The 26,955-nt window shown below is 41.8% G+C and overlaps 9 protein-coding genes across 10 annotated transcripts in view; 4 read left to right on the forward strand and 5 right to left on the reverse strand.

Moving 5' to 3' along the window:
• Positions 1-397: 397 nt before the first annotated feature.
• On the reverse strand, positions 398-1,039 carry LOC108104169. The gene is made up of 2 exons (XM_017210074.2): positions 983-1,039; positions 398-928 (listed from the first exon to the last, which is right to left on the reverse strand). Exons 1-2 carry the CDS (start codon positions 1,037-1,039, stop codon positions 425-427), a joined length of 561 nt encoding a protein of 186 aa, XP_017065563.2. The 3' UTR covers positions 398-424.
• A 663-nt stretch (positions 1,040-1,702) lies between these two features.
• Positions 1,703-3,190, reverse strand: LOC108104171. Its single transcript, XM_017210076.2, has 3 exons — positions 2,275-3,190; positions 2,001-2,214; positions 1,703-1,944 (listed from the first exon to the last, which is right to left on the reverse strand). Exons 1-3 carry the CDS (start codon positions 3,089-3,091, stop codon positions 1,734-1,736), a joined length of 1,242 nt encoding a protein of 413 aa, XP_017065565.2. The 5' UTR covers positions 3,092-3,190; the 3' UTR covers positions 1,703-1,733.
• Positions 3,191-3,978: 788 nt separating this feature from the next.
• Positions 3,979-4,844, forward strand: LOC108104187 (RNA-binding protein 7). Its single transcript, XM_017210127.2, has one exon. The coding sequence runs from the start codon at positions 4,046-4,048 to the stop codon at positions 4,775-4,777; it is 732 nt and encodes a 243-aa protein (XP_017065616.2). The 5' UTR covers positions 3,979-4,045; the 3' UTR covers positions 4,778-4,844.
• Positions 4,845-4,966: 122 nt separating this feature from the next.
• On the reverse strand, positions 4,967-13,545 carry LOC108104185 (TOG array regulator of axonemal microtubules protein 1). The gene is made up of 9 exons (XM_017210125.2): positions 11,233-13,545; positions 9,518-9,865; positions 8,975-9,459; positions 8,742-8,823; positions 8,647-8,689; positions 8,417-8,588; positions 8,156-8,343; positions 8,014-8,098; positions 4,967-6,683 (listed from the first exon to the last, which is right to left on the reverse strand). Exons 1-9 carry the CDS (start codon positions 13,168-13,170, stop codon positions 5,120-5,122), a joined length of 4,905 nt encoding a protein of 1,634 aa, XP_017065614.2. The 5' UTR covers positions 13,171-13,545; the 3' UTR covers positions 4,967-5,119.
• An 88-nt stretch (positions 13,546-13,633) lies between these two features.
• On the reverse strand, positions 13,634-15,363 carry LOC108104186 (putative tRNA pseudouridine synthase Pus10). The gene is made up of 2 exons (XM_017210126.2): positions 15,157-15,363; positions 13,634-15,089 (listed from the first exon to the last, which is right to left on the reverse strand). The coding sequence occupies exons 1-2, from the start codon at positions 15,274-15,276 to the stop codon at positions 13,707-13,709; spliced, it is 1,503 nt and encodes a 500-aa protein (XP_017065615.1). The 5' UTR covers positions 15,277-15,363; the 3' UTR covers positions 13,634-13,706.
• LOC108104188 (NADH dehydrogenase [ubiquinone] iron-sulfur protein 5) lies at positions 15,310-16,110 on the forward strand. 2 transcript variants are annotated; one of them, XM_017210129.2, is made up of 3 exons: positions 15,310-15,414; positions 15,660-15,877; positions 15,944-16,110. In XM_017210129.2, exons 2-3 carry the CDS (start codon positions 15,665-15,667, stop codon positions 16,034-16,036), a joined length of 306 nt encoding a protein of 101 aa, XP_017065618.1. In that variant the 5' UTR covers positions 15,310-15,414; positions 15,660-15,664; the 3' UTR covers positions 16,037-16,110. The 2 variants fall into 2 exon arrangements, with proteins under 2 accessions (XP_017065618.1, XP_017065617.1); XM_017210128.2 differs by having other exon boundaries at positions 15,377-15,469.
• A 110-nt stretch (positions 16,111-16,220) lies between these two features.
• Positions 16,221-17,654, forward strand: LOC108104195 (U5 small nuclear ribonucleoprotein 40 kDa protein). The gene is made up of 3 exons (XM_017210139.2): positions 16,221-16,408; positions 16,486-16,615; positions 16,728-17,654. The coding sequence occupies exons 1-3, from the start codon at positions 16,301-16,303 to the stop codon at positions 17,531-17,533; spliced, it is 1,044 nt and encodes a 347-aa protein (XP_017065628.1). The 5' UTR covers positions 16,221-16,300; the 3' UTR covers positions 17,534-17,654.
• Positions 17,655-17,895: 241 nt separating this feature from the next.
• LOC108104196 (vesicle transport protein SFT2C) lies at positions 17,896-18,683 on the reverse strand. Its single transcript, XM_017210140.2, has one exon. The coding sequence runs from the start codon at positions 18,596-18,598 to the stop codon at positions 18,002-18,004; it is 597 nt and encodes a 198-aa protein (XP_017065629.1). The 5' UTR covers positions 18,599-18,683; the 3' UTR covers positions 17,896-18,001.
• Positions 18,684-18,926: 243 nt separating this feature from the next.
• The window catches only part of LOC108104173 (protein split ends), a 43,578-nt gene continuing 35,549 nt past the window's right edge, over positions 18,927-26,955 (forward strand). Inside the window, 3 exon segments of the mRNA XM_017210080.2 lie at positions 18,927-19,726; positions 19,938-19,952; positions 22,506-22,911. Of these exon segments, the coding sequence (XP_017065569.2) occupies positions 22,754-22,911 (158 nt within the window). The 5' untranslated portion in view covers positions 18,927-19,726; positions 19,938-19,952; positions 22,506-22,753.

Genomic DNA, 26,955 nt, shown 5'->3' on the forward strand with positions numbered 1-26,955 from the left:
TTTGTACGTTTGGAAACGTGCAATCAATTTGAGTTCATTCACCCGTTTTTCATCTTCGCTTACTTGACTTATTGCTCATTAGCCAGCCGGTAATTATTTGGGAAGACCTAGTAAATCTCAAACCGTTACAATGTCTCCATATTGAAACGGTTCTGCCTTAATAGATGATTATAATTAGTTTGGAAAATTTGTCAGCATTGAAGGACTTAAAGTATGTCCACTGTATGTAAAGTATGTCCACATGCAACATTATTCTCTTTACATAAGGTAACAAGAAGGTAACTACGTTTTTTTTTTTAATGCTTTTGACTGCCGTAATAATCAAAATTTGTGGTATACTTAAGTAAGTTCACATTCTGTAGTATAATATTGGGCTGTTGAAAAATAAATCAGAAGATCAGCTTTTGCTGATTTAAATTGATGATCACTCATTGGCGCCACAGGACTTTTTCACAACCTTTCCAGCCATGAAATAAGTGGATAACGGCCGTAGCCGACGACCTCGCGGCAGTTCCTCGTATAATCCGCCCTTCACCGAAAAGGTGTGCTTCCGTTGATATAGAAGGCTGAGAAGTGGATTCTTGGGGCTGACGCGCATGTTGTTCATAGCGTAGGTACCTTTGATCAGCGGGCAGCTTAATGTATAGTTACTTTGCTTGAGCATGTTGTCCTTGGCTGGCTTAAAAAGTGGCACTGAGTTAAAGACGGTCTGAAGGTCACATAATTTGGTAGAAGCGTTGTATATGGTTCGAGGCTTCTCACGGGCAGAGTGCTGGAGAATTAAAATACGAGAGACCGGAGAGGCTATTTCCTCGTTTATGGTAGTGACGGATCCGATGCCCGTCTGGTTTGAGAACGTCATATTCACCACAAACCGAGGTCGGTCATCCGTCCAGTTGGCATAGGTGAATGCCACATAATAGCAGCTCTAGTCGGAGAATTACGATAAAATAAAAGTTTGGGATCTGCTTAGAATACCGACCTCCTTACTATTTATCCCTCTGAGCTCCAGAAGCACCGTTAAAGCCTTAATGGTCATCACAACTAACCAAAGAGTGCGCATATTTCCCAATACTGATCATTCGAAATATCGGTTCACTGTTTCCGAGGCCAGCTAAGAAAATAATAAAACAATTAGTCCTCTCCATCAAATTCTCATTAGTCAATATCAGTTATCAAATTAGTTCCATATGCCCAGCTTAGAAGTTCGCTTAGTTTATTCGTACTGTAGTACAAACTCAGCTTTGTTGCGTGAACCATAGGATGGCGACGGTATACAACCCTCGGAGCTGCGATCAATCAATAGGACGTCGTCTATCTTACTACCTTATCAAACGAGGGTGTGAACCTCTAAGTCACCACACGGCACAAAACAGACCCCAGTAGACTTACATTTGTGTTCAAAATGTATCTCCAAGATAGCCCTATAATAATTTGATAAAAAAATCAAGATTATGCCGTTTTGCGCCATTTGAAAGTCGATAATAAGTTTTGCTGTTTTTGTACATGTTGTATGTATATATTGTACGACATACTCGTCCAGATCAATAACACGTGCACTGAAGTCGGCACTGCTGCTGTTTTCTACTTATTACATACATATCAAGTGCATAAAAAAAAAAGATATAGAGATCGGATTGATTTTGCCTCTAAATTCAAGCCAAAATCTTACATATATGTGAAATTGGTAACAGCGGTGTGCTATGGTGAAATGTTTATTGCATGAAAAAAGCTCAGAAAAATATATTAAACTTCTTTCCCAGTCGCATGATAGCCTCAAATTTCGTCACAATAGTTTTTACTCCAGTGTTCTTGGTCATCACAGTAAAATCCACGTCTTTGTAATCTTCGGGAAGCGTACTATTATCAGCTAGGATTACCTTCATCATGAAGATGGCATGTGGTATCTGTATGTGCGCTGTTCGTTGAACCTCTTCCAGAAATCTGCAATAAACAAAATGGTTATAAAGTATACCCAAAATTTCGAGAACCCGTCGTACATCTCGTATGTATAGTTGCTCGTGTCTATATTCACGCCACGCAAGGTCTGAATAAAGGCATTGTAGTAAATAGTTAGGAAATTGTAATAGTTCTCTTCCAAAACAGTGACATCCACACTTGAGAACAGCAAAAAGATGATATCGTGCACCAAGGATCCGTATTGCGCAATTTGAAAGTCAACAATTTTCACACTAACTGGAGTGCCTTCCTCATCTGATAAACATTTGTATAGAATTAATAACGTTGTTCGATCAAATAACTGACTCTTCTTACCGTATTTAAGCATCATATTGTTGATCCAAAGATCTCCATGAACAAGGGTAGTGAATGGCCCATCTTCCACATCCTTGCTAGCTTGAAAGACATCAAAAATATCCAGCAGCTCCTTGACACGATCCACTTCTCGCTGATCACTAGTCACCAATTTTATGTCCTTAAGAATCTCAGTGTTCATAAGTTCTTTCTCGACAGGATCAATATTGCTGTTCATGTCGAACTTCTTGAAGTACGGTCGTACGTATTTTTCGTACACCTGCGGCTTCCTAAGTCGCAAAGCGATGGGCAATGCATGGTACTGAGCCAAGTAGTGCAGGACGAGTACAGTTTCAGCCAGATTGTACGGGCGGTGTCTGTTACCCGGCTGATAGCCGCGCACAGTGACGTTCTCTTGAACTAAAATGGCATTCCGATCCACTTTCGAAGCCCGAGAATCAAGCGAGATGCGGGAGCCGAAGTATCGCGGGAATCCGTCAAAAAGTTTTGCGGGCAGGATGCCCGACTCCAGCTGCAACTTGTCCAGTTCAGGTGACAAGTACTGATAAACAGCATTCTCCGTAATACAGGTGCGTTCGGGCTGAAAGATTTGCCAATAAAGGTCGTTGGTGAGTGGCGGGAGCTTTGCTATAAGCGGCAATTCCCGAAAAGCACCGTCTGCACTTCGGATTTTCGCTTGCACGGCCAACATAATGCTGCCATAGTTGTCTCCGGGCTTGGTTAGGTAACGACTAGCGTACGACTCCAAGGTAAAGCCTTGTGGCAGATGACGTTCGACTACTTGTGATAAGTCCTTGATTTTTGGAACTTCTCCCATTGCTGTGCTACTAGGCGCCCAATAAACGACTAAATGATTCCGTCAATTTCGGCGAGAGTGCTTTTCTACCTTTGATTGCGCATAGTTTCAGAGGTATTAAATCCACAAATATGTGTGCGTTTATATGTGCGATAGTCTAGTTTATTTGTCGAGTTTCGACGCTACGCGAAATATTGGCTCAAGTGGCGTTGATAACTATCACAGAACGTTCTCATAGTACTCGTCATTTTTCTGCTCTTTCGTTCTCATAATACTCGGCATTTTTCCCTCTCTCTTAATTAAATGTCCCAAACACCAAAAACCACACTGGCGAATTCATATAATTTTTATTTTATATTATATTATATTAAAAGGTTTTTGGTTTGAAGTTTTAAACGTATTTTGTAAATGGGAACTTTTAAAAGCTTCAAGACTGAATTAGTCAGTTGGAAATACATGTAAGTAAATGTTCTCATTAATTTGTATTATTAAGTGTAGGGTAAACCACAGCCGGCCCATTCCAAACTTACACCCCTCAATTGTTTTTGTGTAGCTTTGCTTTTTACTCACAGCCAGTGTCCCCTGACTAAATAGTTGCTTTGATTCATATCGTCGAGGTGTGAAGATGAATTGTTATGAAAAGTTAGTACAACAAGAAGAGCTCAATCAAAAGAGTCGGCGATGAAAATGACAACCATCGGAAACATCAGCAGGCGCGACCTCTAATTAAAATGTCTCTGTTATCAGCGACGCTTATGCACCTCGTCAGGAAAATTGTATTTCACCTTATTAACAGAAACCATTTGAGTGTCCCTACTCACCACTAAGAACCAGTTCTCAAAACAAAAGTTCACAGTTTCGTCAGTTCGTCTTTTCTCGCTTTATAGCACTGCGATTCTATCGTTTCTATTTAGGGTGACCGTTTTTTTGTTTTGCTACATTTCGAAGAAGAGTCTATTTATTTCGTGAAGCGAAATGGACTTGCAAAAGGTAATGCAGCAAATGTACAGTAGTGCGGGAGTTGTACCGATGATGATGCCGCCTCCGCACTTGAATAGCTACGGATACGGCATGCCGCCTGGCACGCAGCACCAGTCTTTTGGCCCGTATGCTTTCAATGGGAACGGTGATGAGGTTGGTGATGAATTTGAGGACGACATCGAGGAGGAGGACGAGGAGCAGCGCACTCTGTTCTGCGGAAATTTAGACGAGCGGGTGACGGAGGAAATTTTGTACGAGGTCTTCTTGCAAGCTGGTCCTCTCGAGGGAGTGCGAATACCCACTGACAATACGGGACGGCAACGGAACTTTGGATTTGTCACCTACCAACGCCTGTGTGCAGTGCCCTTTGCCATGGATTTATACCAAGGTTTGGAACTGTTCACAAAAAAAGTGACCATCAAACAACAAGGCGCGGACAAGACCAAGCATCCGCACACCTTTAACCAGAGTCGCTTGCGCAATCCGTTTATATTGGAGACGTCTCCGAAGGCGTCACCTCCACGCCACGCCCGCCACAGCTTGCATAGCGCCAAACCTTACGATCGCAATACGTTTGGGAACAACGGTGATCAGCGGCGCCGTAGCGACAGCTCCGTAATGGAACGCAACCGGCCGAGAATGCCACCAAAGCAACACCACCAGCACATGCAGGGAGGCAACAGGAGGTCGGACCAACGCCACAATGATAAACGCAGATTACTTTGAGATTTTAAAATGCTTTTAATTAGTATTTAGGAGTAGCTTAAGAATATAATCAGAATGAAATCCAAAAGTACTTCCATTTTTAGGAATTCGAGCCGTGTTTGCGTGCTTGTGCGTGTTTCAACTAATTGTTGCATAATTGTTTTTATGCCATCAACATGAATATTCCACCCATAAGTAGCTCCAAACTTCTTTTTTAATTTTTCAATAATTTTATTGTTTTTAGCTAAAGATACGCTCATGATAAACTTAAGACTCAAATTTAATTTAATGTGTGTAACACGTGTAAGCTTCCAGTAGCTTCGGAAAGCAGATCTCTACTGTACAGATTTCGATCTACCGAAGTCAACGTGTTATGCTTCTAAGCGTTTTCTCCACATTCCTGTATGTACGCGGTGGTATCACCTCCAACAGTAGTCGCTGGTAACTATGGTGCTCGGACAGGGCCCGGAACAAGGACTTGGCGTAGCTGCGCGTTTCGAGGCTGCCCTCCAGCAGTAAATTGGCCCCCACCACGAAAAATTTGTCCCGACTCTCGCGGGCCATAGCATAGATCCGATCGTTGCCGAGACGTTCGACAAGCCTGAAGAGCAGCTTTGCTGAAGTGGTTCGTACCAGTGCGTTCTGGTGCTGGGCTCCCTTTGTCGCCAGGATGTTGAGTATTTTCTGCGGCTGTGCATGATCCACCATCGACTCCAGAGCATGAGCTGCATCAGCGCGGAGAAATCGGTTAGTGTCAGCGGTGCGATGCAGAAGAGCACACACTAAATCGTCACACTCTTGCTGAAGACTAGAGGACTTGAGGGAGAATAACTCTGCAGCCGCCTGGCAGGAAGCGCGAGCCACTTGAGACCGCAGATTTCGGACTGACCGGGTGAGCTGAATACAAGTCATGTGCATCTGATTGTCTAATGTGTCGGCATGGTAGCGAATCAGACGCACCATTCCTTTCAGACCAGTCATATTTGTTTCCCAGTTGCTAGAGTCTAATTGGTCGAAAGTCTTAAGCAGAGCATCACGAGGTTTATCAAAGCGCTCCATATTCTGCGGAAAGAGTTCCGCCTGAGACATCTTAATGGCCTGCTTTACGGGTGAGACTCGTCTCTGAGCACGCAAAAAGTAGGATGTCTTGGACTTCTGCTTGAGCGGCGTGTGTTGTGCCTTCCCGAGGATGCCGATGTTTCCCAATTGAGAACCGGACTGCGAGGTACTGTCTGTGGTGCTTGTGCTGGTGTCCAGAGATCCTTGTTTTGAGCACGGCCGTTGCCCAAAAAGTGAGTCTAGTGAAATACTTCGTGAATGGATCACTATGTCGTCATGCGCTGAGACCACCTTTGTGTCAACTTTATGACTATTTAGCTTTGGGTTTTCAGAAGCTACTGGCTCCTCCTGTAATTGCTTTGCTGGCGTAGTAACCGCGGGCGATGACTCTAGTTCGTGATGTACTTCTTCGACTACCACGAAGCTATTGCTGCCCTCAATATCCTCCTCAATGGGCAGCGATTTTACTGACTGAGCCCTTGAAAGCTGAGGTGTAGTGTCTTCCAACTGAGTTTTAATACTCTCTGTTTTACTGTGAAGGCTATTTAGGCTTCCGTTTAGCTTGGGTGGCTCCTCATGAGGGGGAGGTTCCGTTTCGGTCTCGTCTTCAATGTCGTCCACTACCAACTCTCCAAAGGCTTCAACGGGATCCTGTTCCCGACTCATCAGCACCTCCAGCGGGAAACCGTTGCGGTCGCCGGTGGATAAAGATGATCTACGGGCCATCTCGCTTTGGCAGCCACTAGATTTTACCGAGGCTGTCGACTTTTGCGAATAACTGACGGATCTTACGGACAAGGGGGAACCGTCCGTTAAAGGTTGGACAGCTGTTTCCAAAGACTGTATTGTCCTCGCTGCCTCCGTTTCTCTGTGAAGGCAAGGATAAAAATAACTCGTTATCTTTTGAAATGTTTAAAGACTTACAACTCCTCAAATTCAAGATAAGCTTTGCCATTTTCAGTACCTCTCGGTGGCTGAAAAACGACGAAACTGGGCTCATCATCGAGTAACTGGCTTTCTATATCAATTTGCATCGATTTTTTTGACTCCAGAGCCCTGTCGACTCTGCAGCAGGTGCCGGTGACCGAATTGTGACCGCAAAAAACCCCGTGAACCACAGAATGTGCCTCTGCAGCCTTGTGGCAGATACACGCTCTTAGTGAGTGAAACAGAGTACGTGTCCTACGAAACAGATCAGATGGCTGCGCATCACAGGAAAACGCATTATGCATTTTTCCGTGATTGTCAATTGGATTATAGACCCGAGATACCCGCAATTGGCGACCACTTTAAGCAACGCGACTTTGCTGACTGTTTACACTGCTCGTCGCCAGTCGTTTTGACCAATTCAAATGAGCTTCCATACCGGGAACCCACAACAAATCCATAGCTGCAAACGAAAAACAGGACATTGCGTTTTCCAAGCAATCACACGAGCACACAATATATTGTTAGAACACCCGCCCACCCTTAGGGTGCCAAATCGAAGCCACGGAAAGGTCGCGGAATGGTCTAGCGTCCACCAGCAACGAACTTCAAGCTAACTGGCCACGGGCTTGCTGAGTAGTGGCGTTTTCCTCAAGACGTTACGGTTTCTAAACAAGGACCTCTTAGTCATCTTCGGGCGCCTTCGTTTCATTGTGGAGAGTCCCGAAGACGGCTTTATAACTAGTTGTCTAAAGAGTACCGTAAGGGTACTTAGGTTCTTGGATGGCTAAAATTTAAAAATGTATGCTGTCATTGGATAACTATTTCTAATGTACTAACTAAACATGTTCCGTTCAACTTACAAAAAAATAACCGTATAAGAAATTTTTTAATGCGTCCCCTTAATTGTTCTTTATATTTTACTTAGCTTTTAATTTAGAACCGAATTTAGGTTGAATCACCAGTGGTCACTTGAAGGTTTGTCACCTGTGACGTTGACCAATGTCTCCCACCACATTCTAGAGTTTTACCAACGCGATTTCCACTGCGCACTTCAATTATTTAGGTTAAGCAACCCGACACCTTTAATGCCACAATTTTGTGAGGAGGTGCGTGCTCTGGCCGGGGTGACTTATTGTTGTTGTTGACGAGAATTCGCCCCTTTAACTTTCAACCCGGCCAGTGGTCAAATATATCTCAGTGGGGTTTTAAAAAATGTAGGTTAACCTAGCCATTGAATGAATGGGCTTTGATATGAGATAAAAACTTACACGGGATCCGGTGATGGCTGGTGTTCTTCGAAAACATCACTCTGCTGACTACCTTGTGACTTGTTTAATTTTGTAGTTTCGAAGTCTAGAAAGTAAGCGAGATAATGTTAATACTTGCAGGCCACCGCTGAAGCAAACTTGCCTTGTACAGAAGCTGCATTGCGCAGCTTTGAGAAAGAGTGCTGGTGCTGGATTTTCTTGCGAAGCATTGACTGGGACTTCGGAATCGAGTAACTGACTTTCGGATAGGCCGGCACCTCTACGGAGTAGGATTTAGTCTTGCGCTGCATGAAATTGTTAAAGTCGGCATGCTGGTTCATGGCGGGAAATCTGTAAGAAATTTGTTATCGTTGTTAATAAAAAAAACATTGAAGAATAAAGAGTTCGTTCGTAGAATACACACCTGGAAGTTGTTCCAGCAAATTGACCACTAGTGCGGGTAAGCTGTATAAAGCTACCTGTGGTGCTTCCACTGCTGCAGGTGGTTGCCGTGCTGTCAGTACTTCGTCCATCCATGGAAGTATCAGAGCACGCCTTTGCTAACAAGCGACGCTCCTTGAAAGATTGGTTTCCAACTGATAAAAAGATCGGTTATAAAAAATATATTTAATTTAAAATTTAGAGTATACTTACTATTATTACTTTTAGCGCCAGCGCATAATCTTTGAGAAATTTCCTAGCATAAAGAACTATTATTTATAGGTATTTAAAATATGCATGAAACTCACATTTGTGGGGCTAGTCATATCCAAAGTTTCCGGTGGAGAGTGGAAAGTGTGTGGGTGCAATGTGTCGTCAACATGGGCGAAACTATGAGGTATAAGACAATTTTAAACGAGTAAAGATTTTTTATGTGTGCGAAGTTAATTTTACAACTTTTTAAGTTGTAGTATTTCTTATTTTTAAAGTGTCAACGTATGCTTAACTTAAAGGTACAAAAACAAGGCACTTTCTTTTCTACCTGTGGAATGCATCCTTATTATTTTTTGCTTCCGTACTTTCTAGTACGTCGCGCTGACTGCTTGCAGCCAGTATTCGCCGCCTTTTGATGGTGTTAGGCGAGGCGGATCCTTCCCCCTGATAGATCCAATCCACATCCGCTCCAGAACGCCTGCATCCAGGTTCGTTTTGGTTAAAAACGAAAAGGACGCCGCAATCGTATGTGACAATTGGAAGTTGTAAGCGCGAGAGACGCACAGTGGTCGCCTCCAGCACCAGTGGCCCAAGCTCAACGCCGGCGGTCATTTCTGAGACAATATTTATAACCTCATTTATGGAAGAGATATCGGCCAAAACAGCTAGAACCTCAAGAGCCGCCAGCCGCACGCGTCGCTTGTGGTTTAGCAGTGAGTAGACAGCCTGACTCGTAAGTAGACTAATGTCGAAGCATGTCCCCGGAAAAGTCATCAGGGAATAGATGGACATTTGAAGGGCATGGTCCCGGAACTGAAGTAAAAGGATTCTTTTAAAATTACATTATATGAAATCAATGTAAAAAATTTACCTTTGAACTTTTTGCGTGTAAGAATTCTGGCGAAGTCAGTTTTGCCACAATGGTACCAGCTGGAAGGCGCTGCATTAAAGACTTGCACACGCGATTCGCTCCAGCGTTGCCCTGGCGACAAAGTCCAGTTATTATTTGTGGTGTACGTTCCTCCAAGTTGTCCAAAGGCAGTCGTGAGATTAGGTTTTCTAGCAACTCCCTCTTTAGCTCGGACACCTTAAAATGGCGCTCCGATGACAGGAGGGTCCGAAGCAAGCTGTCCAAAAACGGTTGTACCAAGGCTAAATTGCTAGACAAGCTAAGGGCAATCTCCAATTGAGAGATTCCCGTTATACGATTGCGCCAGTCCTGCGAAAGATAGAAACGCGGATAAAAGTGGGCAAATATTTTATTTGAGATAATTGTCAAATTTTAATTTAAAATGTCGGTTTAAATCACACAGAACTGAATTCTTGAAATTGGGCAGATGAAACAACTTAATCAGTCATAAATATAATGTCATGTTTTCATTTGTTTTTTAATTGAGCATAAGGGCTTATGATTAAATTTGATTATGAATTAAATAATCGCACACTTGAAAGTATTAAAGTTAAATTTAAAAGGTATTCGTATTAAAAGAAGATCAATGGACTTGCAGTCGACAATAGCATACCCTTCTCTTTGTATTTAGTACATTTAGTACGCGCTATAATTTCGGTTAATGTTTTATTTTTTTTGTGTGCTTGAAATGACCTACTTCTTGACACGCTCTGTGCCCTGACCCCCTTCTCCAGCGTCTTAATCAAACATCGTTCCATAATGACGGTCTTGCCATTTTATCGTCGCATACGAGTTGCAGGCTGGGCGTCGGTTATGGTTCTTGCTCTTGTTTTTGTGCATAGTGCTATGAAAATCGCGTGCACTTAAATGATTGACCGGCCAACTACGCCACTGGTGGAGAACTTGTACCTTTGTATTTGGTACTTGGCTGCAGCTCCCCAACAAACCAATCCAATCCAACACCTAGTCCCTACAACATGCAACTGCAACCGGAATACAAAAGTTTTTGTGCACCACTCAAAAAGTTGGTCGTGATAAGGGGCCCATCTGAATCACCTGCCTGTTACTGTTACAATACGATTTATTTCGCTGACGCACTTTTTCCGAAATTTTCTTGTTATTTTGCTCAATTTTGGCCATTAGTTATTAGTTAAAAGTTATTAACCCCATTATTAACAAAGTTTTTAAACGAAGATGGGTATACATATACCTTCAAATTAATAGGTTATTGGTACAGTGACTTGGCAATAGCCGGTTTTGTCCTATACAGAACAGCCCGATATGGGTTCGGGAAGAAAGGGGTCGGTTATCGCTAAAATTTTCATTAGTAAGCAAAGGGTCGCCGGCGATATAATAGCACCTGTAATAGCAATACTGACTGGGGGTGGAGTGATGCGTGCCTAGTCCACCATAAAGCCGGGCGGCTCCCATTATGAAGGCAGAATTATGAACGCATATGAAATTGTACATATCCTAGTGACCCAGTTAGGACCTAAAGCGCTGGGCGACCTGAACCCAAAGTTGGCGTAGCGTGTGGTGTAATTTCATTGCTTTATTTTCGTTCGCACAAAGTAGCCCAAACGGGTAGAGAAATGCAATTACACGGAAAAGCTAAATGTCGGCCACTAATTTTATTGCAATTATAGCTTATTGAATAGCACGCTTCAAAAACTTACCCCAGATCGTAGGTCCATCAGCGTCTTATAGCTAACAATGTCCAAGTCTTCCCAGGATTTCGGTATGGCTGGCGACGACGTAGTGCCAGTTTTAGCTTTTAACGGCTGTATCGGGGCGGCAGAGGGATTTCCTGGTGGATAATGTGCTTGCGGATCGCCATTAATGTCTTCCACGCGGCGCTGAGATCTAGGCGACGGATCCCGCTGCAGATTGTGCAAAACCTCGATTTGATTGTGCGGCACTTTGGGGCTGATACTGTTGCTTCCTGTTGGACTGGTGCTGCGACTGCGGAATCCGGGAGAGCGCGATGATGGCGACATCTTTCCGAGAGGTTCCTGACGTTTGCGGGGACTGCCTGGTCGTGCATCGCTAGACGATTGTGAACTAACAAGCCCTGTTTGAGGCAAAGGCTTGGTATTGTCTAAAGGGATCTCCACCAAGAGAGCCGATGTCTCTTGGTTACTGGACTTTTCCTTAACTGACGAGGTTTTTTTACTGACCATTGGGTTTTCCATGGTCAAAACAGTGACAATGTCATTAACCTGGTCTGGGTTTCGGGAATTGTTTGTAGAGGATGCTGCGTCGCTATCAGGAGTTCGCATCTTAACGATTTCCCCCCCAAATGTGACACGCTTCAGCCCTCGAGAGGGAGTACTTGGCTCTGAAACACTGACAGGTTTGATGATGTGCGGCTCCTCCAATTCTGAATCACTTAAAACGTGAAAAATTCCCTCCCCAACACTGAGTTTGTGGAGGCTGTTAGCACTGGTCAAAAAAGGGTGGCAAACTAGATCCGTCGACTCTTCATTCTTTGAAAGATTTCTTCCTGGGCTGTCAGACTCTTCGGTCTCGGTATCCGCCTCGAGGATCCGCATTGTCACAGTGTCATCGTTGATCTTGATCTCAGTTTCCATGATTACCTTTCCTTTTTCTGGACAGTTCGACTGCATTTCCGGCGAACCGTCCAAGTTATGTATGGCCTTGGTGTTTCTCCAACCTGTTTCACTAGGTAAAGCTCTCCAAGCGCCGGTTTTTACCATATCATTTCTTTTTTGTTTTCCAGTCACCCCGTAAACCTGACAAAGTTCATAGTACTTGGTTAGAGCGTCGGCACGACCCAAATCACCCATAATGCTTTCAAATTCGTTAATTCCCAAAAGCTCTCTGATTTTCGTTAAGACTTTCGTTGTTATTTCCTGTTGGGGCACTTGATCAATTAGCTGCACCACCCGCTCCAAAATATTATGTGCAATACGGCGTCTCTGTGAAGTGTGCATAGTTGATTGCAGAAGAGCAGGCAGTGAGAGCAAAACACCACAGCTAAGACGACCCATGTGATCTGATTTCGTGAAGACGTTTTTGGTCAGGCCGGTGTCAAGAATTCCAAGAATGACCGCCTCAGGAATAGCGGTTTCGGCAAGGTAGACCCTTAAACAATCAAGGGCTCCCTTACGCACAGTGGGCGCTTGATGGCCCAGGTTCTCGACCAGTAAGCCAATGAGCTGCTCCCGCTCCATGTGACCATCGGCCTCGTCTTGCATTACCACGAGAACGTCGACGAGAACTCGCAGCGCGTGTTGCCGCACCTGCCACTCTGGATCCTGCAAGCGCTCATGGAACTCGGCGTAAAGTGCCGTGGGTGACATTTTTTCCGGGAGGCGGCGGGTACGAAGAATGTGCTCCCACAGCGGAGTCAGTTGCACTGCCCCTATTGCGGCCTCCGACCGGCGTTGAATTTTCATTGAAGCGGACAGTGGAGCACCCAAACCGACCGTCGACTGGTTGTTATTGCTGTCCTTGACTTTACTATCGGCAGCACTACTCACGTAAGTGACACTTTCGTTATTGTAGTGCACTTGTGAACTTTCCGTGCTTGGCAGAGGGAGGGACACATCACTGACGCTATCCCTGCGTTCCAAAACATGCCGAAAGAACATTTTGCCTGCAATTATCTGTCTAACTCGGACTTTTTTACTCTGCTTTAATCGTTAGTTTTCACACACTCTTGCATTTGACTGGAAATTTTATTGCACTGCGTTCGGCTTTTTACTTATATTTTTTCGATTTTTTCAGTTGGCTTGGCCATAACAAAACAGTTCAACTCTCTAGCAACGAATGTCAAATTTTCCAGCTTGCTAACTCCTTTTGTACTTAATGCCAGAGCTTGACTATAGTGAGAACACCCAAGGCTCGTTACATCAACTGCGCATGTCAGCTTGTCCTTTAGCTGGATGTTATACTCTATTGCCAATTATCAGGCAAAAGAATATAAGGATCTAAACCCTACAACTTTAAAAAGTTATTAGGCTGTCATAATAATGAAACTTGTGCCATAACTCTCTATTGATCAGAATTAATTTTGTTTTCAATACCGTAACCAAAATTAGCCAAAACTATATCTTTGAATTCGTAGCTTGTTTTTTTATATTTATTTTAATCAGCAGAAATCTGACCAAATGCACTTTTAACATCGCTACTCTATACATGTCGAGTTATTTACCTCTAAAGGCCAATCCAAATCAATCCCGACCACATCCAGAGCTTGAATATCGATGGGCTTGCCTACGATCGAGGACAATGACGGTTTTGTCCTGCCAAATTCCCCGTGAACCAGCTCCTTTATATAAGTGCCCGCTTGAGTGACAATATCGATGATCAATACTTTGGTACTTCCACGTTGTACTTTAGCCTTAACACTATAAATCTTTCTAGGACGCGTGTGCAAAGGACGTCGATGCAGAACTCGTATGGGGGTCTTTTGCTGAATGTCGAAGCTCGTTGAAATTTGCAGTTTATCCAGGATCTCCGCAGTAACAGGTTCTTTTAAGGCACATAAAGCGCGATAGAATTTCTTTTTCTGTTCTTCACCAGTCTTAATGTGGATAGATTCTTCTCTGGCTACGACTTGAAGGTTAAGTATGGACACTTTTCCAGATCCATCCACAGCCCGTTCCATCTGGAAGGCCTGGTTTTGACTCAAGCAGCTCCTTGTGGCATTTGGTATTTCCAAAACAAATGGTCTGCCTTTTCCCAAACATCGGACGTCCACATCTTCTCTACCACTCGACATAAAGGTGATTCTGTCAAGCTTTTCTGTAAAATGAGGACCAACATGCCTAATAATAATTTCCTCTATACTGTCATCCATTAGTCTCTGGCCACTTAAAATCCAGGGAGTGTGAGAGAGTTCCCTGCTCAACTTTCGATACCTGCCAGCCACACAAACTAGTGGTCCTTGCAAATCTATTGACCCGAGCTTTAGAGATTCCTCTACCTGTGTACAAGGTATTTCAAAATATTTCTCAAAGGTTTCCGCTTTCACTTTAGAAGGTTGGTACTGTTTCTCCAGTAAACCTCTCGAAATTTCAATGCGCTTTTGGTACGCAGCCTTGGCAGGAAAAGCCTCCTTGTTTAATTGCACCAGTTTCTCCACCTCTTCGTTTTCCAGCTTATGTGTGAGATCTATATTGATCATCAGGCCATTGGCATCGTACTCCTTCTCCAACTTGTCGCAAATAATGGGGTGTAGAATAAGCTTAACAGCCTCCTTTATTGGCACATCGGGGGGAATATTATCGTCTATGGATGCCCCGAATTTTCTTTTTAAAGCAAACCACATTGATAACTGTCTCAGCTGCAGCGACATGGGCAAACTTATTGCCAATACTATTTTCTGGCAATCATATTTTGCAAAGTCCGAAGCTAATATGCACCCGAGGAGCTCCATCTGAAAGTCCTTTGAGAACAAGCCCATGCACGTTGGACAAATTCCTATTCGGGCTTTCTTAGCAGGTTGAGCTTCGTAGGATATTAGTTTCCCGTCGTACACCACATTTTTATTCAGTTTTACATCGAACTAGGCATATAAAGAGAAGTCTGTCATTTATTATTGTCAAGAAATTTTAAGCAAGCAATATCCTAACCTTTTGCAGGGTTTCTTTGATGTCCTTGTACTCCGTTCCCCTGGCCTTCAGGTAACGTAGCTGACATATTTCGCACACTCCCAAGGAGCTTAGGAAATCTACCAAATCCTGATTTTTCATGGTTCTTGTAAAAAGTAGTTTTGTAAACAAAACGTGGAGAGCTGACACAAATACCGCCCCCTGATTTTGAAGAACGACTGTGCCCGACGATAGCCCACACAAATACGGCCTCCTGATATCGATAACTTTTATGTTTTTGTGAGTGCATTAATAGAAGAGAATTGTTTTTATCGCAAATTGCCAGTAATTTAAGGTCTGACATTAGGGATAACTGCTAAATGTTGATAAAAAAAAAAGACCTAAAATAAGTGCTTGGACCCAATGAGTGATACTTGGAGTGTGACACTTTGGGATGTTGTTTATTGTTACGTCACAGAACAGAGTGGTGGAAACTTTGCATGCTCCCATAAATAAACTAAAATCGGTTGCATTTTATTCCACAGACAAAATGTCGTTGAGTCCCTTTTTGCGTCTGCCTTTGACCGATCTAACTGGTTGCCTAATTAACCATCAGACCTATGACAAATGCGGCAAATTTGAGATGAAGATGATGGAGTGCTTCGAGGCGTACGGCTTGGAGCGTGGAAAACGGGAATGCGCCGACCTAATCTCCGACTTCCAGGAGTGCGTAGGCATGCAAAAGCAGCTTATGCGTTTTCATGTAGGTTTTCCCTTAATGATGCATGCATAAGATTTGTATGTTTTTATCTAAAATTTTGCATTTCAGGCTATGCGAAACGAGCGCTATAAGCAATGGCTTAAGGGAGAGCGCAAAGGCCAGGAATTCTTTGCGGACCCTCCTCGCGTGGATGCATATTAATCGGAGAGCCGTACTTCTTGGTTAATCCTTATTGTATATTCGCAAAATCTGTAAAAATAAAGAAAACCAAAATATGTCTGTGGTATATTTTTAGTATTTTGAGTAGTGCTAGCAATTCTAAATATAGCCAAATCTGTATGAAATAGTAGGATATTTTAGTACTTTTCTATATGCGATGAAATAATATGATGCTCTGGTAACACTCCCTCACGGCTCACAAATTTTGTATCAGATTAATTGTGTTTTACAAATAAAACCTGAATAATGGGCACTAAAAGACCCAATAATGCCGTGGTATTGGCACAAGAGGCAAAGCGCAGCAAAAGCGACCTGGTCGCCTTCACAAATCGAGATAAAGCACTCCTTGAGTCGGTAAGTGTGCCGGCAAGAAGAAGCACCCGAAACATGTCGACATTTGATTTGTTTAATATTATTTACCACTTATGTAGGGCGTGAGACGTACCTCAAATCTACAAGCGCCTATAATGCAGCTGGAAGGACATGAAGGCGAGATTTTTACAGCCGAGTTCCATCCCGAGGGGGAGTTATTACTTTCCTCCGGATTCGATAGGCAAATATGTATGTAATATATTGAGGAGCTTAATATTCAGTTGTGTCAGGAAGGATTCCCATTTTTATTACAGTTATTTTCTTTCAATAGACATAAAGAATATAAAAATATCCATTTCAGACATCTGGCAGGTGTACGGGGACTGCGATAATGTGATGGCCATGTCTGGACACAGTGGCGCTGTGATGGAAGCTCACTTTACGCCGGATGGCTCGCACATCTTCACCTGCTCCACAGACAAAACATTGGCCATCTGGGATATAGTCACAGGCCAGAGGCAACGGCGGTTCAAGGGTCACGGAAATTTTGTGAACAGCGTGCAGGGCTCGCGTAGGGGTCAGCAGATTCTATGTTCGGGCAGCGATGACCGCAGCATAAAAATCTGGGATGCCAGGAAAAAGCACGCCGCACATACATTGGAATCTCCCTTCCAAGTCACTGCAGTTTGTTTTGGTGATACTGGAGAACAAGTGATAAGCGGTGGCATCGACAACGAACTAAAGATCTGGGATATTCGAAAACAAGCCGTTTTGCATCACCTGCGTGGTCATTCCGATACAATTACAGGAATGTCTTTGTCTCCCGAAGGTGACTTTGTTTTGACAAATGCCATGGATAACACCTTGAGAGTGTGGGACGTAAGGCCGTATGCCCCAGGCGAACGATGTGTTAAGGTGTTTCAGGGCCATCAGCACAACTTTGAGAAAAATCTGCTGCGTTGCGCATGGTCGCCAGGTACAGATAAAATATCCTCGGGTTCCGCCGATCGACATGTCTACATTTGGGATGTAAATACAAGAAGAATTCTCTACAAACTGCCTGGGCACAATGGCAGTGTCAATACTGTGGACTTTAGTCCAAAAGAGCCGCTTATTCTTTCTGGATCCAGTGACAAGACCTTGTATTTGGGAGAGATTGATGACTGACCGATAATGAATCCAAGGATCGAGAGGATTGCTACTCTCGTGAAAATTCTGTAAAAGCCAGGTATTCTTTATGATTCTTTACTAATAAACCTTCGTAGGCGCTTGTGTTGCTGTCAATACATTTGTGTAAGACGATATTCATAATTTACTAAAACGTTGGGGAACTTATTATCAGAAGGTCTTTTCTATCTGCCAACTATTCTATCACTGAAAGGAAAATTTCCAACGTGACAGATGCTTTTTAATATTAAAGATCTTGGTGGAAAGAGTGATGTCAACTTATTACACACGAATTGCTGATAATAGGAGTATACATACATATTAATGACTCAGACCCGCCAATAAAAGATTTTTAAATATAGTTAGGTTGAGAGGCGTTGTATCACAAATAATATTTATTTTACATTTATTATTGAGTTCAATAATTTAGTATTAGTTTCTGCGGTGGTGGATGAATGTCCTCTCCCCTTATACAGGTAGTGCATTCGCTGACGCAGAGACTGTGCTCTTAAAGAGTTGTCCGAAGAATTTAAGCCCCGTAGTTCCACCGGGAACCATCCCCAGAATCATAAATAGCAGAGCAATTATTTGAGCCACTGCAAAAAGAACAGTGAAGGCGGTGCTCTTGGCTACCAAGGCGCAGTATAGAGTTAAAAGTAAACAGGAACTGTACGAAATCGACGAGATCAGGCGTGGTTTGGAGAACATTTGCTTTAAAAAGGATCCAAATCCAGAAAGAAAGCAAAAGCTCAAGATGAAGAAGAGGCTTCCGAGGGTGTAGAGCAGAGCAAACTTTCTGGCTTTCAGGATTAAGACCGGAATATAAAATGTGGAAAGTGTCATGCACAGTGCACCCATTCCCAAACAAGCCACGAAACCCACGATTCGTTGCAGACGTGAGAATTTTGGGCAGCAAGAGTCTGTATCCTTGAGAAAACTATTTGCCTCCGGTTCCCTTCTGGACAGGAACGGAACTTTCAGCTGTGGAAGCTTGACGTTGAAACTTTTCTTTTGATCACTTTGCAGAAGCAAGTATTCGTCTAAATCTGATTTTAAATTACTCATTTTTAGAATATATCTACGTTCTTTTACAAGTTTTATTTATGTCGTGTAAGCAAAACAAAACAAGCCAATGGGCGCGATAACGATAACTAGCACGGTCAGCGACTTAATACTTAGCTATATTAAAGCTAAGTCTGCCCTCACTCCTGAATTAAATACGTTGGGTCATTGCTAATATACCTATTATAAGCGGTTTGGGTCTTGGATATACAGACACTTTAGTATATTATTGGTATTAAAGGTCCCATTCGGCATATTTTTAAGAAGCCATTGTGGCCATATTATGCACTTCATTGTTGTGGCCACACTACTAAAACTGATAACGGTCACATTGTTTTGAAAATTTTTGGAGTGAACGGACCGCGCGCGTCGTTTGCAGCGAGCAAAAAGCAACAACAACGGCGGCAAGGCGATTAAACAAAACGCCGCCAAAACACACACATCGAAAAAAAATTATTGTTATCTGAAAAAGGCAAGTGCCCACCTCCCCTTTCCCATTCTCAGAGTGTGCCAGCATCGGCAGCTATCTTTGTGTGTGCGTGCGCGAGTGTGTGTGTGTGTGTGTGTGTGCTAAAATGCATTAATTACACCAATACCAAGGCAGATGCAACAACCACAGCTAGAGAAGGAAAAGTTAACACCAATCCAAATACAATAAAATAGAAACTAAAACACATGTAAAAGGTGAAGCAAAAGCAAATATTAATCCAACAAAAAAAAACCTCCATATTAAATGATAAAAATTTAATTTTTTTATTGTTTCTAATTAAATTTCGTGCGTGATGCGTCTTCTGCTGAATATAATTCGCAGGGAGTTCGCAGCAAAAAGTCACCCCAAAATCCCGAGTGCATAATACACAAAAAGATAACAGAGAATACACCCATTAAAAAAATTAAATAAAGTGGTACTTTTGGACTCGGATCGGTTTTGTTGGTTCGGTACGCAACGGGTGCGTGGTTACCTATTTTGGAAGTTTTCGAAATAGCAGCAACGTTGATAGCTATCGCCGCGAAATAAACCAGTATAATGCGAATGTTTCGAATACAGTCCAAAATGGGATTACAATAATGATACTACAAAGCCAGGAGAAAAGGTTCCGATGATCAGCCAAGGAAAGCAGCTCCAATGGTGTGAGTATTTGGGATTGAATAAATAACAAAAATCATTTATACTTTGTATTGTCAAATAGGAATTTATTTTTATTTCTAATGGGACCTAATATTTATAATGTACTCTTTGTTTCACAACATATGATTAACATAATTATACAAAATTTCAGTGTAGAAAATATTCAGAAAAAATTTTATAAATAATCTATTTATTTTCCAAACTTTTTTTCAGCTCTAAACGCAAAGGGTAAGAATGGATAAATCAATCAAAAGTAAAATTTATCAAATGAAAACAAATTAAAGTGATTGGATAACGTCAGGTTTTTATAATATCAAGTCAGTGTATAAAAAATTATAGTTCAGTGATAATCGATTGTCGAAAGCATCAGCCAAAGAATAATTCTAAATATATTGCCAAATTAAGCAACTAGAAAGCTAAACCACTAACAAGTTAGTTCTCTTGATTTATAAACTTGCCTAAATTAATATGTTTCTTTACAAATCCATTTTCTTTCAACTAGAAAACTAGAAAATATTTATCTAAATTCATCAATCAATTCGAATTTTGTATTATCTAAGTATTCAAAATTAAAGTATCATAAAAAAGTCATGTTCTATTAGTAGAGTTCGGGCAAACTCGGTCTAAAAATGTGTTTAAAAGTCGCCCATATTCCCACACAGTTCCCAGTTCAAAGCGAAAAGTTCTTCCTCAGTACACCCGTACAAAGAAAAATGGCACAACAAAAAATGTAAGCTCGCTAACAGCGACGTCAGCAGAGGCAGTGACCGAGGCAGAGGGTTTGATGCCGACGGCGGGCAGCAATTAACTCGAAAGCAAAGAATTTCAACAGAAATTCAAAGCACACACATACATACGCACACATACCAAAACGGATGACGTGCAATGGGCTGAGAATAACGTCGTCGGCCGAAGCAGCGGCCGCAGCAGAGACCAGCGACGAGAGAGACTTTGGAAATTTGTAGCGAAAAATCCAGGCTGACAGCTCCCCCAACGTACGAAAAAGTAACATGGCGACTATATATAAACCGTATATAAATATCTGCGTGTGTAGCGGGCTCCAAGCTACAGAAACGAACAGCGCATTAGAGCGAAAGAGAGGGCGCTTCCAATGTAGCGCAAGAGCGAGTGGGACAACAGCTGGCCGTAGAGTGGTGGAGAGAAATTGTCGTGTCGCTTGAAAAATCGATTCAGCTGCTGTGCGAGTGAGACGGAGTTAACCCGTTTGCTGTGCGTTTATGCATGTGTGTGTGTGCTTACAGAGTATCTCCTGTATGGGAGAGAGAGGGTTTGCGGAGAGAAAAACTACAAAGTAATCGCTCTCTTTCTGGCAAATGCTGTAGGTGTGTGGTCACGTAGCCACAAAAACGAAAAACAGATATTAAGTACATACATACTACATATAACTCGTTTTGTTTTTGCTGCTGCTGGCAATATTAATGAATTCTAGTTAAACCGCCTTAGTTTAATGGTCTTTTTTATTCTATAGAAAAATGGAGTAATACAGATTTCCGACCTCAAAATGGAGAACTAAAAACAAAATAGCCAATTACACTTAGAGAAGTTTCGCCTTGCTTTTGGAATAAATCCATTTTACATTCAAGTTAGTTTTCTTTCTACGTGTGGGCCATTTTTAATCTCGATTTTGCGAGCCGCACCCCACCAGTTTTACAAAGCGACTGAAATCGCGTAGCTCTGACTCCCCAAGTTTTGGGTGTGCAGAGCAGTGGCCGCGCTGTCGGCAGCAAAGAAACTTTCACGCCACCATTCAATGCGTTAGAGCGAGATCCACATAGGGCACTCAAAGAGAGAAATCTCACAGCTGTGTGTGTGATTTCCTGCTGCGCCCCAAAAGAAAATACGTAGAAGATTTAGAGCTACAAAACTACACGAATTATGGAAGAACGTGCAAGAGCAAAACGAAAGAAGCGCACCACATGACCACATAGCCATTTATAAATACACAGCAGAGAGATACTCGTTTTCCATGTACGAGAAAAAGTACCAGCTATAAATTCTTTATATACACACGAGTACATATCGCGCATATACAACTCAAACACACTATGTATTTTGTGCGCTGAAGCAGCAACAACAGCCGTCTATCTCGCTCTAACAACCACGTCAGACGGCAAACGTCAATTATAAGCAAACAAAGCGACGTTGCCAGTCTTCATGCCAGCCCGCAGCGGTCATAGCGAGCGAGATGGCGCGAGAGAGCGCGGCAACGTTGCCAAACTTCGGTGTTGAATGTGTGTGTTGTTCTTGTAGTTTCCATGCTTCTTTAGTGCATGGAATTTTAACATGCTGTACCTCCAACCCCCTTTTTCGAGGGATGGGGATTATAATAACGCTCTGTCGACGTCGCTGTTCGCATTTTCCACCTTCTCGCACTCGTATTGTTACAGAGGAAATGGCCCTATACAAGAAGTTTATCTCTATATATCTAGTACATGCCGTATTCCTCGCTTAAATTAAGGCAAAAAGAAGAGAACACATCTTGGGGCCCATTAAAATTTCAATAAATTTAAATTGCTCTAGTTGAATTAAATTAAAAGAGTATTTTTGGTTGCTAAATTAAGGCAAATTGGCATAAGTGAAAAATAACAAGAGGCTACACAAAATAAAGTAAATAAAAAAAGAGTCAAATCGTGTGAAAATCACAAAGGAAAGAGGTTCCATATAAAGTGCGTGTGTTAGTGCTTAGTGGAGAAATGTAGGTGCCAGCTAGAAAAATCTAATCCATATAATCTTGTGTCTTCTGTCATCCTTATAATATAGTGCTAAAAGTGTGCAAGTGAAAAGGAAATCTTACAAAAGTAATTAAAAGAAAGATATCCATAATAGAGCCAAAATCAAAAAGTCGATAATCGTAACAGTCTCTACACTGGAATATATAAAAAGAGTGCATAATGTTTAATGGGAAGGAGGGCGCCCATTTAAAATGATGCCCCTCGATCCGCGGCATACGACGCGATGCTCCTCCTAAATAAGAAAAGATTCTGCTGCAAGTGTTCCGTTGTCGAAACATGGTACGCGACAACAGCCGTAACATTTGTTTTGGAAAATTAGCCGAAACTACTACGCCGCACCAACAACAAGCGCAGCAGCAGCAACAACACTTCGTTGTGGATAGCAGCACTATTAATAACAACAACATCAACAACAATAATCAAATATTAAAAAGGTAAGTTTCCTCGACGAAATGTGGATAGTTGTATGACGTTCTAACCGAAGATTTGTCTACGGGTTTCTATAATCCCTTTTTGAAACTCCTCATAATGTTATTCCACAAAACCAAATTTCCAATTTATATATTTAGAATGTACTCTGTTAAGATGTTAAACGGATTTATTAACTAGAACTGTAAAAAATCATCTTTAAAGGGCGACCAAAGACGAGAAAATAATTACATTACATATTAAGTTTGAACTAATTCAATATTTTATCTAAGTTCTCTGAACTAGAGATTCCAAAAGTATAAGTAATAGTATATATCATGTATAGCATAAAGAACATTCCTTGGTTGAAACTAAAGTATGCACTTTGTTATAAAGCAGCATTACATTGGTCTTCATATCATTTAATTTAATTTGAATGACTAATAGACGATAAGTTTTATAATGAGAAACGAGAGAAATCAGCCTATTACGTGGATTGAGGCCCTTCTTAAAATCAAGTTCTGATACTTAAGTATCCTTATCAGCTGACTTCTTATAGGGATACAATTCAAACTTCCATTCTTCAAAGCCCCATAACCCTGGCAGTCCGTGAGATATAGAAGCTAATATATAGCCTTGTCCGCAAAAGAATTTGTAAGTTTTTCATATTGTGTATCTGACAAATACTGAAACGGATCCGAGATTATATTTTTATGTTTGTGTTATTATACCCGTTACTCGTAGAGTAAAAGGGTATACTAGATTCATTGAAAAGTATGTAACAGGTAGAAGGAAGCGTTTCCGACCCTATAAAGTATATATATTCTTGATCAGTGAATAGCGAATGATACGAATGAGCCATGTCCGTCTGTCTGTCCGTATGAACGCTGAGATCTCAGGAACTATAAGAGATACGAAGAGATTAAACATGAAGATTCTTGAGGTCCCTACGCAGTTTATTACAGCATCCTGCCACGCCCACTCTAACGCCCACAAATTGCGAAAAACTAAAATCGCTGTAAAACAGTAACGGGTATCTTATAGTCGCGGCACTAGACTGTAGCGTTTCCTCTTGTTATATTTGCATTTGTAGTGCAAATTCAAGTTGTGTAACCAAATGTTTTTTCCACTCTAAAAGCTATTCCAGTGTTCGTGCTCGTCCAGCTCTTTTCCTGATCCGTGGAGCATCCTACCAAGCCCCAGCATCGTCAGCTTGGATCACTTTATTAAATTGAATTTAACACGAGATGGCAAGGCAGCAAAACCAACAATAATAATGATATATTTCACGTTTTATAGAGACGAGAATACTGTGCATGTGTATGTAGTTTTTTCTGTGCTTTTGACTCGTTTCAATGTCATGTTACATTTATATTTGTTGCTCTTGTTAATTAGGTTTTCAATGTTGTTTGTGTTCAACAGCTACATGAGAATGATATTTTTTGTTGCCAGCTATTTTTTCTGTTTGGCATTGAGGCTCTTCCTCTCCTAAACCCCAAAATGTAGATTAGATAAAGCGCAAAACTAAATCGGGCGCCCTACAGAAAGTAGAAACCAGACAGCTTCGTGTTCTCAGAAAAAAATATAAAATATATAAAAAGGGTCGGAATTCTCCAGAAAATATAGAGCAGAATATCAAATACCATGCCATTGTAAATTTGTACTTAATAATTATTATTCATATATTTAGTCATGGCTTATGGCGTGGTTTTGTTGTTTATTTATTCTCCAGGGGTCTGCGACGATGGTCTCCGGTTACTCATCTAAAACAACCAATTCTGCGTTTGATAGCAAGAACAGAAACAAAAATATAAACACTTGCGCGGCGTTATTGTTATTGTTATTTTCGATGGGTAGTTGTGTATTTTTGTGCACGATGTTGCTGGATTGATAAGATCCGCGCGGGTGCAAAATTTGTATATATTGGCGAACTTACACTTTCTTCAGTTGTATTATTAAGTTGCATGTGTGTACTTATGCACTACGCTTTGGAACGCCAAGCAATAGAAATAGGTTCGCAAGGGGGTTGGGCGTAATATTGTGGCGGCCCATGACAGTTATGCAATTATATATGTATTTTCATATAGACAGACATTCCACTGTTCCGTTGCTATTGTTTTGCACTTTTTGTGCCTGGCAATGCACATTTCATTTTTTAGCAGTGTCGTAATACTGAAAAACAATACCAAAAATCGCGCAAAAACAAGTGCTATGCAATAGGAGGATTGATATATCACAGGGAAACGTGACTAAGTGTGCGGGAAAATAAGGTAGGAGTGGGGGTTTGTCTGGGGCGATGCAATAAATTAGCTTATATGGGAAATTAGAAAATTCTTAAACAATTTTACGCATGAGCTGGACTCAGAGAGGAGAAGAATCTCCGGATCTACGTATTTTCTGCACGCACTGTTGCCGCACTTCACATTGACAAAAGGTGCTAAAGAACCGGACAGACACAAAAGATTATCATTAAGGGGCGATTGTGTGAGTTGTTTTGGCCCTGTCTTTGTGAAGTACAACGAATAGGCACAGAAACAGCACAAAGAAAGCGCAGCAGGAATCGATCATTATCCCCAAAGAGCTGTTGAATGGGCTTAGAAAATATGGCTAGGTTTAAGAAGAATCTTCAAATTCGTAAAAGCCTTGTAACTACAAGAAAATGATGCTCAGAACTTCTACTTTTTTATTATCATCTATAATCAGTTTCATAAATAACATTATACCATCATCATCATTCATACCAAAATCACTTGGAAGTTTTAAAGAAATATTGTATTAAATTAAGTTTCCTTAGAGTAATTAAATTCCAGAAATTGCTGGGCTAGTACCGACGTGGCATGGCCAAACTTCTTGTCGCATCTGTGAATATACCCAGACGATGTTGAGAAAAGAAAGAGGAGAAGGATGATGATGACGGCTCGGGTTCAGTTCGGCTGGGTTTTGGTGTTTTGTTACCTGTTTGTGTTTCTGTTTACTGATAACCAGTTGGGACCTGGACTTGGATTGGGATTATGTTTAATGATGGTGATGATGATGGGGCTGGGTGACGCTGTAAACCGGTTTCTCGTCTTTCAGGGGCCTATCATAAAGGCCTGATCAGGTGCATACATAATACTACTGCTGGTCGCATGAAAATTAAGCGACATTGTTGCAGCAATTTTCATCCTACGGCGAGAGAACGCTGCTCCGCAAAGACACAGATACACACCGTGCGCTCAAACTATGACTACTCGGCTACAAAGCTGCAAAAACAAAAAAAAAAACCAGGGAGAAGAAAAAGCAATACGTTGAAGTTCGGCAACGTTGCCTGTTGGTGGGGTTTGCAATTTCGCATCTAACAGATACAATAATACGCCAGAGCCAGCTGTAGACGCTCGCTGTGCTTGTTTTTCTTGTTTTTTCTACACACACATAAACAAACTCTCTGCTTGTTTTCAATTAGAGACAAAAAAAGGGGAATAAGTATAAGCCGCATTTGCTGCTGTTTTTCTTGTTGTACGACGAGTATCTTGCAAATATACCACACGTTGTGTAAACATCAGTCGCTGCCTCTGCTACAGTCGACGTCGACTTCGACGTATATATATTCATATATATGTATGTGTGTGCATACATATGTGCGAGCAAGCAACTGAGCGAGTTTGTGGTGTAGTTTTATAAATGTATGTGGGTATGGATTTTTGTATCTTTGCCTTTGTGGTCGCTGCTTTTGTAGGTTTTCCTCTTCTTGCTTCTGTCGTCTTCTGCTTCTTTTTCTTCTGCCTTTTTTACAGTGACTGCTTTATTTTTATGCTGGCATTTTTGCGGCACTTAAAATTCATTCTCTCTTTCTCCTTTGCTCTCTCTCGCTTTTGTCGTTTAATTGCAAATGAGTCATGCACACACACATATATTCACACACACGCCATACAAGTATAACTCAAAGTCCATGCCTGGTCAGCAAAAAACGTTTTTAATCAATTGAAAAAGAAAGAGAGGAAGTTCACTTGCATATACCGCCCCCATCTTTGATAAAAAATAAATAAACTCTGGCACCTCTTTCTAAATTTTTCGTCCAGCAACAAATGCTT

Source organism: Drosophila eugracilis, unplaced genomic scaffold, assembly GCF_018153835.1.
Source record: "Drosophila eugracilis isolate 14026-0451.02 unplaced genomic scaffold, ASM1815383v1 contig_386, whole genome shotgun sequence".
NCBI lineage: Eukaryota > Metazoa > Arthropoda > Insecta > Diptera > Drosophilidae > Drosophila > Drosophila eugracilis.

What these genes read in the sequence shown, in the direction of transcription:
- LOC108104169 (XM_017210074.2), bottom strand. Translation starts at nt 1,039, where the DNA reads ATGACCATTAAGGCTTTAACGGTGCTTCTGGAGCTCAGAGGGATAAAT. An exon ending in GAGGGATAAATAGTAAGGAG is followed by an intron (nt 929 to 982) that starts GTCGGTATTCTA and finishes TTCTCCGACTAG; the next exon opens with AGCTGCTATTATGTGGCATT.
- LOC108104171 (XM_017210076.2), bottom strand. Translation starts at nt 3,091, where the DNA reads ATGGGAGAAGTTCCAAAAATCAAGGACTTATCACAAGTAGTCGAACGT. An exon ending in CAATATGATGCTTAAATACG is followed by an intron (nt 2,215 to 2,274) that starts GTAAGAAGAGTC and finishes AATGTTTATCAG; the next exon opens with ATGAGGAAGGCACTCCAGTT. An exon ending in AGCAACTATACATACGAGAT is followed by an intron (nt 1,945 to 2,000) that starts GTACGACGGGTT and finishes TGTTTATTGCAG; the next exon opens with ATTTCTGGAAGAGGTTCAAC.
- LOC108104187 (XM_017210127.2), top strand. Translation starts at nt 4,046, where the DNA reads ATGGACTTGCAAAAGGTAATGCAGCAAATGTACAGTAGTGCGGGAGTT.
- LOC108104185 (XM_017210125.2), bottom strand. Translation starts at nt 13,170, where the DNA reads ATGTTCTTTCGGCATGTTTTGGAACGCAGGGATAGCGTCAGTGATGTG. An exon ending in ATATGACTAGCCCCACAAAT is followed by an intron (nt 8,690 to 8,741) that starts GTGAGTTTCATG and finishes TCTTTATGCTAG; the next exon opens with GAAATTTCTCAAAGATTATG. An exon ending in CAGCCATCACCGGATCCCGT is followed by an intron (nt 6,684 to 8,013) that starts GTAAGTTTTTAT and finishes TTGCCTTCACAG; the next exon opens with AGAAACGGAGGCAGCGAGGA.
- LOC108104186 (XM_017210126.2), bottom strand. Translation starts at nt 15,276, where the DNA reads ATGAAAAATCAGGATTTGGTAGATTTCCTAAGCTCCTTGGGAGTGTGC. An exon ending in TCAAAGAAACCCTGCAAAAG is followed by an intron (nt 15,090 to 15,156) that starts GTTAGGATATTG and finishes TTATATGCCTAG; the next exon opens with TTCGATGTAAAACTGAATAA.
- LOC108104188 (XM_017210129.2), top strand. Translation starts at nt 15,665, where the DNA reads ATGTCGTTGAGTCCCTTTTTGCGTCTGCCTTTGACCGATCTAACTGGT. An exon ending in AGCAGCTTATGCGTTTTCAT is followed by an intron (nt 15,878 to 15,943) that starts GTAGGTTTTCCC and finishes TTTGCATTTCAG; the next exon opens with GCTATGCGAAACGAGCGCTA.
- LOC108104195 (XM_017210139.2), top strand. Translation starts at nt 16,301, where the DNA reads ATGGGCACTAAAAGACCCAATAATGCCGTGGTATTGGCACAAGAGGCA. An exon ending in ATAAAGCACTCCTTGAGTCG is followed by an intron (nt 16,409 to 16,485) that starts GTAAGTGTGCCG and finishes CCACTTATGTAG; the next exon opens with GGCGTGAGACGTACCTCAAA. An exon ending in CGGATTCGATAGGCAAATAT is followed by an intron (nt 16,616 to 16,727) that starts GTATGTAATATA and finishes TATCCATTTCAG; the next exon opens with ACATCTGGCAGGTGTACGGG.
- LOC108104196 (XM_017210140.2), bottom strand. Translation starts at nt 18,598, where the DNA reads ATGAGTAATTTAAAATCAGATTTAGACGAATACTTGCTTCTGCAAAGT.